An 11654-nucleotide genomic window follows, 5' to 3' on the forward strand; every position below is an offset into this window, starting at 1 on the left:
AGAGAGAGAGAGAGAGAGAGAGAGAGAGAGAGAGAGAGAGAGAGAGAGCTTGATGTCAGAGAGAGAGAGAGGGAGAGAGAGAGAGCTTGATGTCAGAGAGAGAGAGAGAGAGAGAGAGAGAGAGAGAGGTTGATGTGTGGGGTGTGTGTGTGCAGTGTGTGTGGGTGTGTGCAGTATGTGTGTGTGTGTGCAGTGTGTGTGGGTGTGTGTATGTGTGTGTGTGTGCAGTGTGTGTGGTTATGTGTATGTGTGTGTGTGTGTGTGTGTGCATGTGTGTGTGTGTGCAGTGTGTGTGGGTATGTGTATGTGTGTGTGTGTGTGCATGTGTATGTGTGTTGGGGTGTGTATGTGTGTATGTGTGAGAGAGAAGAGAGAGAGAGAGCTTGATGAGAGAGAGAGAGGTTGATGAGATAGAGAGAGAGAGAGAGAGATAGAGACAGAGAGAAAGAGAGAAAGCTTGATGAGAGAGAAAGAGAGAGAGAGAGAGAGCGAGACAATTTAATGATATAATGTAGTACAGAGAAAACAAAAGCATGAAAAAAAATTTAAAAAATAAAAAAAAGCTACCCAAAATTTTTATTGTCTTTATTATTAAATAAAAATAAATATATAAATTGTCGAAATTATTAAAGTAATTTACTTTTAAATACCCTAATGAAATTATGATATAACCAAGTGTCTAGGAGGTGGTTGGTTTATGTAAAAGTATATTCGAGGGTATTTTAGGCAAATTATATTGTCAGAAGTTAGTTATTTCAACGTGTTTGGTGTAATAAATTAGTAGTCCATGCACATGCTTTAATACGTAAATAAAAATATGTGTAAATAATGATAAAAAAAATTACGATAAAAATATTAGTACACATTAATCAATATGTTTAAATTACATACTTTGACCACCTTCGATACATAGCATCAAGTGAACTGAAATTAAAAAAAAAGATCAAATATACGTACATGTACCATTCAAATAAATATATGATTAATATATATAATTAACCTTATTAGTGTAAATTCACAATATTTTATAAAATATTAAAAAAATTATTAAAAAAAATTACCTTTGCAAGATGTCAGCCTTCTATCCAATCAATTTTTCTTTTCTCACTATTGCCATATTTGTAACTAAAATTGAAATTTGAGAAGGAAATTAAAGAATTACACATCATGTACATACCTAATTACCCATGTCTATTGTATTTTCTTGATACTTAAAAATCCATTTGTCTAGGTTCAGATTTCAATGATAGTTTTCCAACCTCTACATAGAACTTGCATCTTTTAGAGCTGTCGATTTTAAGTTTCGACAAATATAATAAAAGGGCAAAGGAGAAGAAAATATACATTTATATCATTAAATACAATTACATGTAATATTTAAATAACATTACATGTAATTAATGTGAACATATTTTGAAAAATCATAAATTTCATATGTTTGCAGAGGTAGGTCGAGTTTGAACTTCCTTTGACTCATACCATGATGTCATCTTTTCGTCCGACTCTTCAATCCAAATGGTATCTTCAACAAAATTTTCAGTCGCACAAAACTATTTACCTGTAAAGACAACGACAAAATTCCTAATTATTACACTCTACAATAATTTTTGATATTTGAATACTAATATATTTTTTGTATAGAAGGTATAAAGATTGCTTCTAACTCGGCTTATTGGCCTAGGCATTCTAATACCATGAAATACACCGTGAGCTAATCAAAGAGATGAGCAACTCGCACTAGTCGTAACAGGAACAGGTTTCAGCATCCTCATATGCTTCCTAGCCAGAAAAGAAGGGATTTTGGGTAACTAACCTGTGTGACATACCCAATAGCTCTTCCAAACGGAGGATGCAAGCGTTATCCGGAACGATTGGGCGCAAAGCATCTGTAGGTGGCTTTTTAAGTCCGCGGTCAAATTCTAGGGCACAACCCTAGATAGGCGGTAGAAACTACCAAGCTGGAGTACAGTAGGGGCAGAGGGAATTTTTGGTGGAGCGGTAAAATGCGTAGAGATCGAAAAGAACACCAACGACGAAAGCACTTTGTTGGGCTGACACTGGCATTGAGAGACGAAGGCTAGGGGAGTCACTGCCTGACATTGCATATTAGAACTCATTAAAGCCCTATTCGCATCATTTATGTTCAATAAAAAGAATGAGGGAAGCTCTAATAGAAAATATTGGAAGGGAAAAATACTTTGAAGATGAGCCCGTTCCCATGCAATAGTCAAGAATTCTTGACGGTATCGAGTTGGAACAACCTGTTCTTCCTGAACATGTTAATTCAACGCCAAAGAATTTCATGCCGCTAACATATAATATTAATCTCTACCTGGTGATAAATAAAGCAGTTACTTGACTACTTAGCGTTTATCGTGGGCACGATAACTGGTACATCAGAGGTGCGTCCTTCCCGGTCCTCTCATACTTCGAAAAGGTCATCTCAATGCTCTAACGCGCACACGGAATATGAACCGAACTGTCTCACGACGTTCTAAAATTATAAACTAAAATAACAATAAAATGGAGAACTTACAATATCCCTAGTAATTTAATTAAAATAAAATATGTTAGTCTAAATTTGTCTACCAAAAGGACTAATTAGTTAATGAGCATAGTTACAGGACTAAATTTAATAGAATGTAAAATTAAAGGACGAAAAAATAAGAATGATCAAATTTAATGGGACAAAAAATGAGATTTTGCCAAATTTATTTTTTTCCCGAAGCTCATTCCAATTCCCAAATGTTGAACTAATTATTAACTAATATTGCTTCATTAGATTAAGGAAAAGTATATTTCATATGGTACAAACTCACCACTCACTCAAAAGTCCATCTCCCGGAAGGAGAATTTAGAGAGAGAAAGGGAAAGCGAGAAACAATGTCTCAGATTCCCAATTTGGAGAACGCCCCGATCAATCTCAGTGCCATACGGTATGATCTTTTGAACATTTTGACAGCAAATTTTCAATTGGTCATAAGGGATTTGTTTTGTTATATATTTAAGTTTTTGTTTTATTGTTGCTGAAATCCAGAGCCCGGGCTCAAGCGGAGCTGGAAACCATACTAAAAAATGTGAGTTCAGTTCAGTGCAGTTCAATTCAATCGTTGTTCTACTGTAATTGTTTGAGTTATTTATTTGTTTTGCAATTTCTGTTATTTTTCTTTAAGGTTCGAGGAGATAAGTGTTTGGTAATTGATCCGAAGCTCAGCGGCTCGCTCTCGCTTCTTGTCCAAAGTTCAGAACTGAAGGTATTTGTGTTCGTCTGCTTACTCATTTTTCTTTTATTTTACTCGAATGATTCCTTTAACATCGTTGAAGATGGTCAATAGTTGAAGGTTCTGGCTTCAGATTAAGGTCAATGTATGGCATTTTCTGTTGCATTTTATGTGGGGTTTTCTTATCCAGTGTCAGAGGGGTTATTGAAACATTTGCAATTGTCTCTCGTTTCTGGCCTGGAATTTTTTGAACTTGTAAAAGGTTATGTTTCAATCATTCAGAAAATTTCTCTTACAAGTTTTGAAGGATAATTATTACTTCCTGTTGAAGTCCTGAATTTTGTATTCATGTGGGCATCTGTAATTATTTGGTTACATGGAAAAGTGAAAGAAAAACACTGGATGAAGCCTCTACAACTTAATTAGTAGAGATATTACTTGTGATTCTGCCGCTGCTAATTTGAACAATTTGGTGATTGCTAAGGAAAAATTTAATCAACGATGCTTCTTATGATCAGAAACATGGTGCTGAATTGCGGCATCTAACGGCTGAGCCAATTCAAACCGATCGCACCAAGGTGGTCTACCTTGTTCGAGCTCAGATTGACTTGATCAAATTCATTTGCTCGCATATTCACAATGATACATCAAAAGGACTTCACAGAGAATATTATCTTTACTTTGTTCCACGTCGAGCGGTTGTATGTGAGAAGGTAAGCAGCATATGTTTGAACATTTGATAGATTTTAGAAAATTGTTCTGTGACAACACCCCATGTATTTTATGTTTGTCTGTGTACAGGTACTTGAGGAGGAAAAAGTGCATGAGTTGTTGAATATTGGGGACTTTCCCTTATACATGATCCCTCTGGATGAGGATGTATTATCATTTGAACTTGACCTTGCTCAGAAAGTATGTGATTTTATCTATTATGTTGGAAATGACTAATTAATTTGAGAGAAGAAAGCCTATCTTTTCTTTCAATCTTGAATCAGTTGTGTCTAACGTCACGATATGCCTGACAGGAATATTTGGCAGATGGAGATGCTACGTCTCTCTGGCATATTGCAAAAGCCATTCACAATCTAGAGGTATAGTTGATTTTCTGCATAGTTTGTTAATGTTGGTGGAGAACTTTAAAATATTCAGAGCTTTACTAAATTCTGTAATCAGTGTTTGGTATGTTACCATGTTAATTGAAGGAAAATTATATTTGTGGTCTCCAATATCTTTTGCCTTTACTCTCTTCAACCTCTTTTGACAATTGTATGTTGATTGTAATGCAGTTTTCCTTTGGATTAATACCAAATGTTCGGGCGAAAGGCAAAGCAGCTACACGTGTTGCTGACATTTTGAACCGCATGCAAGCTGAAGAACCTGTTAATACATCAGACGTAATTATTCTTCACTAAAGGCATATAATACCTTTTTTTTTTTTTTTTTAATATTGAGCGTTTGTATGAAAACATGCTGACTGTTTATTTGCTCGAACCACAGATGGGCATTCCAGAAATAAATACTCTTGTACTTCTAGATAGAGAGGTAAACTTCCACTCTGTTTTTCCTTATATATTTCCCAATTTTATGACCTTACATTCCCCCTTATAGTTTGTCCAGAGGTAAGTATTATTCCCTGTTCAATTTATTCTATAGGCGTTCTGGAATCTATTTGATATCTTTGTAGACTGTCAATTGAACTGTCAAATAACAAAGCTAGGCCTTAAGCTTTGCATGCTAACGGCTAAGAAGACAAGAAGTTGCAAGATCATATTAGCCATATTTGGCAGTTGATCACAAGTTTGACACCTAAAATAATTGGGTGAAATTTAAGCATTGTAGTTGGACCAGTTAACTTTTTATGGTCAGACTAGGGTGATGAAAATGATATATGAAAATGCATCTAGGTTTTAGGGTTTAATACATTTCTTTTTGTTTTAAATTGGTTGGGGAGAGCTATGTACATCGGTCAGGATGTTAAGGATTATAGGGTGCTGTTTTGGATTAATGCAGTTCTGAAAGTGCTAGCATCTATTCCTGCATGAGATTTGGCATATAATCAGTGTTCAGTTGCAAGGGTGACCCATCTAAGTTAGTTGTTTGTCATAGCATCAAATATACCGGAAGGCCTCCGGACACAGACCTACATGAATAAATCTAAAATTTATTGAACAATGCAAATTGACATGGATAAAAACATGTTAAAACCTCAGATGGTTGAACTTTAAGACTCAGAAGCATCAAGCTACAATAGTATGAAATTGTCAGCTTGACTTGAACCTTTTATTCTCCTGCAACTATGTTGTTTTCTTGGATCCACTTGGTCCTTTGGCCACAAAAGTGCACTTGGAAGTAATTGAGGTTGTTGCTTTATTAACTAGTCCCTATTATTTAGGATCGTTATCCTACCCAATGGACACCCCTTCATAGGAAGTAATTCTGCAAGAGCAACTCTCATGGTCTCATGTACAGCCAATATTTTCACTTAAGTCTCCTTTTACGTGCTTCTTATGCATTTGTCATGATCCTTTGCTGGATTCTTAATGGAAAAAGTGTTGCATTTATTGAAGAGCTCTCAAGGGAGGTTACCAAAATGGTAATACCTGATTATTGTAGACTGTTTGAAAGTAGGCTTATATTCTGTGTCTTGAGTGTGAAACTTGTTCCAACTCTGGAATGATTAATCTGATAACCTCTCTTATTGCATTATTTTGCAAGTTTATGTCTCCACAAATTAACACACCTAGACCTCTTAGGTTACTTACATCTATACAACTTAACACTTGCTTATTTTTATATACTGTTTGGCATATAGACTGAGATTCTATTGAGTTATTTTCTTGTTGCAGGTGGACATGGTCACTCCAATGTGTTCTCAGTTGACATATGAAGGATTGCTAGATGAGGTAGACTGCAAGTGGAGATGAAACTGTGTTTTTCTCCAAATGCCATCTTGAAAGGCTATTATGAAAAACTTGAAATGCATTTGAGTTGTGGATATCATTTTATCATACAAGTGTTTCTGTTAATTTTGTTATGTAAATGGAAAAAGCATTCACAGTGGTTATGGTTAAATGTACATGCAGGCCATGAGCTTCCCTAAGAACCGATGACGTAATAATAGTACTGGATATTTTCCTTTTTGGATTTGTTTATAAGCTATCTCTAATAGGTTCGGTGCAGTTTCTTGGTGTCAATAATGGTGCTGTGGAGCTAGATGCTTCTATCATGGGAGTTCAGCAAGAAGGCAAGAAGATAAAGGTTCCCCTTAATTCTAGGTACAACATTTCATTAATTGATAGTGTGCTTTGTTTTATAGTTCAGTTTCCATTGAACAAATGTAGGAATTTTGAATTAATCATTTAGTGTACATCTTTAGGCTGTGTGTTTTTCATCTCCCCTTGCTTGTCAGTGTTTCATCTCTTCTTTTAGGCATGATTTATTTTGCTTCGCTGAAGTTCATTTATGTTTCCTATATTTTGAATGCTAATCCCACATCCACACTATTTGGATTGCTTTAGGCTTTCTTTTTACTCCAGCTTCCCCTTGAAAATTTTCATTGACTAGTGTAATTGACACAGGGTTGATATTACCTAATTCATCCATGTTATCCACATGGGTATACCGGTATACCCAAATACATGCTAAGTCAATAGAAAGTTCTATTTCTTAGTTCCAGACATGCTATGATGACTAACAATTCTGTTGTCTTTATTGTAGTGACAAATTATTCAAAGAGATCCGGGATCTGAATTTTGAAGTTGTTGTCCAGGTTGATGCATTTGTTATTTGCGTTCAAACAATCACATTCACATGCTTGTTACTATGCCTGTGTCTTGAAATTCTTTGTTCAGGCGTATTTCTAGTCTATTACTTTTGAAGCTCTATTTCTTTAATTGCTATTTGCAGCATGTTTCAGGTTCTTCGACAAAAAGCAACATCCATGAAGCAAGATTATACAGAGATTTCAACTACTGTAAGTGTCCACCAATCCACCTTTGAGATGCCTTTTGTTTATTGTTTTCACCCAGTTCTTGTTGCAAAAACATGGTCATTCTGCTTATTGAGTTGACATCGAAAATAAATTAAACTTCTGAGGTTACCTTAATCTTAATGAAGCCTGAGTTTTCTTGAAATAAGCTTTTTGAATGTCCTTCAAGCTGTGGGTCAATTTCCCACCAGATATCTTGTTCTGGGATATTTGTGTCTCTCTTGTTACTTGTCATGTACAAGCTAGGTAGTATTGTTCCAAAGTTGAGTGGCCAAAGAGTTGCAGTTAACCATTGAAATAGGAAATCCTTATGACTTTTATGCTTTATTCACCATGTTATGATGTTTAAGTATCCTTCAGGAAAGTAAAACTGCTCTTTTAGGATATAGAACATTTATATGGCGACAAACAATAAGAAAATGAGAACATTCACAGAGACAGTGCCTGACCTGTGAAATAGAAATTCTCAGACCCTGTTCAGGCCATTTCTCAGAAATCTGGAGGTTGCGTTTTATTGTATAGAACAACTTTGTGCATTAGATTAATGCTACTACAGTACATGAATTCTGAATTCTAAGAGAACAATAAGACAATGAGAACAATAATTTGCATAGAACATTTATACATTGACAAACAATAAGAAAATGAGAACATTCAGATACAGTGCCTGACCTGTGAAATAGAAATTCTCAGAAACCCTGTTCAGGCCATTTTCCAGAAATCTGGAGGTTGCTTTCTATTGTATAGAACAACTTTGTGCATTAAATTAATGCTACTAGAGTACATGAATTCTGATTCTGCACCCTGTATACAGTCTCAGACCGTCTCTGAATTGAAGGACTTTGTGAAGAAGCTTAACTCATTGCCTGAAATGACTGTGAGTATCCCTTCAGAATTTGCGTATATGTTGGAAATCTATTACATACTAAGTGCCTCTCCTTGTCAACTCAGAGGCACATAAATCTTGCTCAGCATTTATCGACATTCACATCAAAACCGTCATTTCTTGGGAGACTTGATATGGAGCAAACACTTGTGGAGGCGCAGAGCTATGACATGTATGCTATGAAATTTTTCAACTGTTCCGCATTCTTATCTCTGTTAGATATTTATTGAGTCTTGATGAGTTCTTATTGCTTTGTTAATCACATTTATAATTATGATAAGGAGTGACATTTGGGGTCTTTTTAGGTTGGGTAAAAAAATTAAGCATGGTGGGTTTTGTTTATCTCAGAGATGGAAGCAGGTTTTGTCTGGAACTAATCAAACTCTCAGTCCATGATAATAATATCTTCTGTGCTTGTTCTGATAAACGACTATTTCCCTGTTGCATTTCAATGGGAAACGTAGGTACTTTCCAGTATATGGGATTCTGAATGAGGATAAGTTAGTTGATGGATAAGATAAGAAGAAACTATTGCAATTATCTCTTATTCAAAGTCAGAGCATCTGCCTTGTTCTTCAGTTGGTGGACAGTCAACTGTAAGGTGGCTATAAATTAACCCAGTTGACAAGCTTTATTTATGTTGAACCATATGATTGCATGCGAGCCAGCAGCATGTATAGCGCCTAAGTTCTACTTCAATGGGCAAATTCATGCTTCCCTCTAATGCCTCATGTTGCTTGCGTGATCTTTGGTGCATCTTCTCGACCTGCATCTTGCTAAAACAGAGGATGTATAAAGTCAGCCACTGCCTGCACAAACCATTTCAGCCTTTAATTAACTGATACAAGTATATTAAATTCTGACCTAACCCAAGCTGGCCCACCTATCTGCCCCTTCTATCTCCCAAGCTACGTGCAAACAGGCATGGGATTTTGTCTGGAGGGTGGATGCCAGTTTGGTTTTCCTTATATTTCTAAACCAAGATTCTCTAAGATCTCCATAGGTTATTAAAAATGTTGAAGAATATTGATACTTCTCTTTGACTTGGCAATGGAGTTTTGAAGTTTCCCGATAGAAGACACTCGAGTGCATTTCAGTAAAGTTTCCATGAATAGAACTTTCCCTTAATATTTATTTCATATGTTACTGTGTCTTGATTTCTCTGGTAGAAATTGGCAGCATTACCTTGTGCGATCTCTATCATTGATAAAGGATGGTACACTACTCGAATTTTCAAGTCGTTTTGATTGAAGGATTTGGACTGCAGGATTTCAAATCCAATGTACAAAATTTGTACATATTAACAGAATCCATATCCTCATATATCTCTTTTGTGATTGTTGAAGATCACTATGATGGATTTGAAATTCTTCCCCAAAATAAAAAAATAAAAAAATCCTCTGTATTGGTTCATTACCCTGCACATCTAGCCAAATAATCGAGATCTAAACCTCTTGTTTCTCAAATCAATACAAGGTCAAATGCTTCCTCAATTGTAATACATGGATACAGATGTGAAGTTAGGATGTCCTACTCTCATTTCTGTGGCCCAACCTCCTTGACTTACATTAGAAGATATGACGTATATATGCTATGCATGCACAATTTTACATCAATTGTGGATTCATGGTTGCTCTTTTTTTTTCCACCTCTTTATTGATGTCTGCCTGATTTTGGATGAATATTGGACATTTGTTTTTATCGAATGCATAATGTGTATCTGCACCCATTTCTTCTAGTTTCCTGAGTTTCTGGGGGAAGACCTTTATTTTATTCTTGACCACTAGATCAAAGTAATTTTCTGCTGTAAACCACATGTTTAATGCATTCAACTGTATGACTCAAAAGGCCTTTCCATATATATTGAAAATCTTGGACATGATATGCTAGAGGCACTTTCTGATCTGTCAGTGTTTTCAAATGTTTTTTGAATATGATTATTATCAATTCTTGTGGTTGATTTTAGTGCGAGAGATTGACATGATTGTCAGCTTTATGGGTTTCTTGAAAAATTGTTAACATTTTGTTTGTTAATCCTTAACCATCTTGTGTGATGAACACCCTAAATTCAACTAATCCTACAGATTTACCAGCTCAACACCTGTTTTTCTCGTGGTCCTTCTTCTACATTTGTTACTGATATGGGCTTTTTGCTCTTTGTAACTGCAATCTGTATGGCCGCAGATGCTTTGATTACATTGAAGAAATGATTCATAAGCAGGAGCCTCTTGTAAACGTCCTGCGCCTTCTAATCTTATTTTCAGTAACAAACTCAGGGTTGCCAAAAAAGAATTTTGACTATCTGAGGCAAGTGAATTTATATTTTCATTTTGCTTTTAAACTTGTAAAAATTATGGAATTTCTCTCAAATTGTTGAACTTTTACTTGTGGTTCAGGAGAGAGCTTCTTCATAGCTACGGCTTTGAGCATATTGCTACGCTGAATAACTTGGAAAAAGCTGGGCTGTTCAGGAAACAGGTTAAATAAGGAATTTCTTTTTTCGGTATGCCTATCCATCTGTTCTAACCTAAACCGAATCTTCATGAAATGGTTAGTTATTCTGTTTGTGTATTGCAGGACTCAAGGAGCAACTGGCTGACAATCAAACGTGCTCTGCAACTTGTAGTTGAGGACACAGACACCGCGAAGTATTTTTCTTTTGATCTTGACTGCACTCTATTGTTTATTTTGTAGTAAGAATGTCATGTGAGGTATTAGGTAGCAGCTCCTGAACTATGTTGCAGGTCCCCTATATCTGTTAATAAATTACTTTGTTCTTATTGGCCAATTTTGTAGAATCATTTTCATTATCAACTTATATAATTTCTTAATGAAGATGAATCTGGTTATGGAAAAATCTTAAAACTAATATTTATATTGCTGCAGTGCTGCTTATTTATATCTCTTAGAGAGCCTGTGGGATACTTTCTTTTGGCTGGCATACCATGAAATGTTACTGGCTTAGCCTCATTGCTGCCAACTGGGTCTCATTGCTGTAAATCAGCAAAACATGTCTTTGACAGCAGACAGCTTGAAAGTGGGCTTGGACCTGCAAAGTTGGACACTTGGACTCGTAATCTATTCACATTAGATTGAACTGCTTCTAATTTCATTCAAGAGACTTAAATTACTTCTACCAAGCACAAGAGGATACCTTAGGTTGTGACTTGTGAGTACTAGTTGGAAATGAGCGTATTGTGACCATGTGGAAATTCAGGTGCTATGAGCCAGAAGTGGTTGCGGTAGCAAGCTTGATCTTATTGTCTATGTCTTGAAGGCATTAGGTGTTGTCATTGTTTATGTGAATAGTTAAGATCTGTGATCTTGCATTTCTGCTAAGTCCTAAATGCAGAGAATGAAATTCTACTTTTACAACTCACTTGTGAGTTAAAGATTCCAGTGAGAATAAAAGCAAATGATTATGATGATTAGTATATTTAGTGAATATTAGGGTTTAATTGAGGGTGATTCCTTTTGCTGATATTCACACATCTTAATTTCTCTCTCTATCAGTCCAAATGATATCGCCTATGTTTTCTCTGGATACGCACCTCACCTC

At 35.7% G+C, this 11654-nt stretch overlaps 1 protein-coding gene across 1 annotated transcript in view; it reads left to right on the plus strand.

Annotated features, from left to right (window-relative positions):
• Nucleotides 2790–11654, plus strand: part of LOC105161331 (vacuolar protein-sorting-associated protein 33 homolog) — an 11033-nt gene continuing 2168 nt past the window's right edge. The window contains exons 1-18 of the mRNA XM_011078977.2: nucleotides 2790–2936; nucleotides 3038–3077; nucleotides 3174–3254; nucleotides 3740–3934; nucleotides 4023–4133; nucleotides 4247–4312; nucleotides 4508–4615; nucleotides 4719–4763; nucleotides 6068–6124; nucleotides 6402–6496; nucleotides 6939–6990; nucleotides 7138–7194; nucleotides 8024–8086; nucleotides 8161–8267; nucleotides 10280–10402; nucleotides 10492–10573; nucleotides 10673–10743; nucleotides 11609–11642. Coding sequence (XP_011077279.1) covers nucleotides 2884–2936; nucleotides 3038–3077; nucleotides 3174–3254; nucleotides 3740–3934; nucleotides 4023–4133; nucleotides 4247–4312; nucleotides 4508–4615; nucleotides 4719–4763; nucleotides 6068–6124; nucleotides 6402–6496; nucleotides 6939–6990; nucleotides 7138–7194; nucleotides 8024–8086; nucleotides 8161–8267; nucleotides 10280–10402; nucleotides 10492–10573; nucleotides 10673–10743; nucleotides 11609–11642 — 1440 coding nt within the window. The 5' untranslated portion in view covers nucleotides 2790–2883. The remainder of the gene's footprint in view (nucleotides 2937–3037; nucleotides 3078–3173; nucleotides 3255–3739; nucleotides 3935–4022; nucleotides 4134–4246; nucleotides 4313–4507; nucleotides 4616–4718; nucleotides 4764–6067; nucleotides 6125–6401; nucleotides 6497–6938; nucleotides 6991–7137; nucleotides 7195–8023; nucleotides 8087–8160; nucleotides 8268–10279; nucleotides 10403–10491; nucleotides 10574–10672; nucleotides 10744–11608; nucleotides 11643–11654) is intronic.

This window comes from Sesamum indicum, linkage group LG4 (assembly GCF_000512975.1).
Source record: "Sesamum indicum cultivar Zhongzhi No. 13 linkage group LG4, S_indicum_v1.0, whole genome shotgun sequence".
NCBI classification, from domain to species: Eukaryota; Viridiplantae; Streptophyta; class Magnoliopsida; order Lamiales; family Pedaliaceae; genus Sesamum; species Sesamum indicum.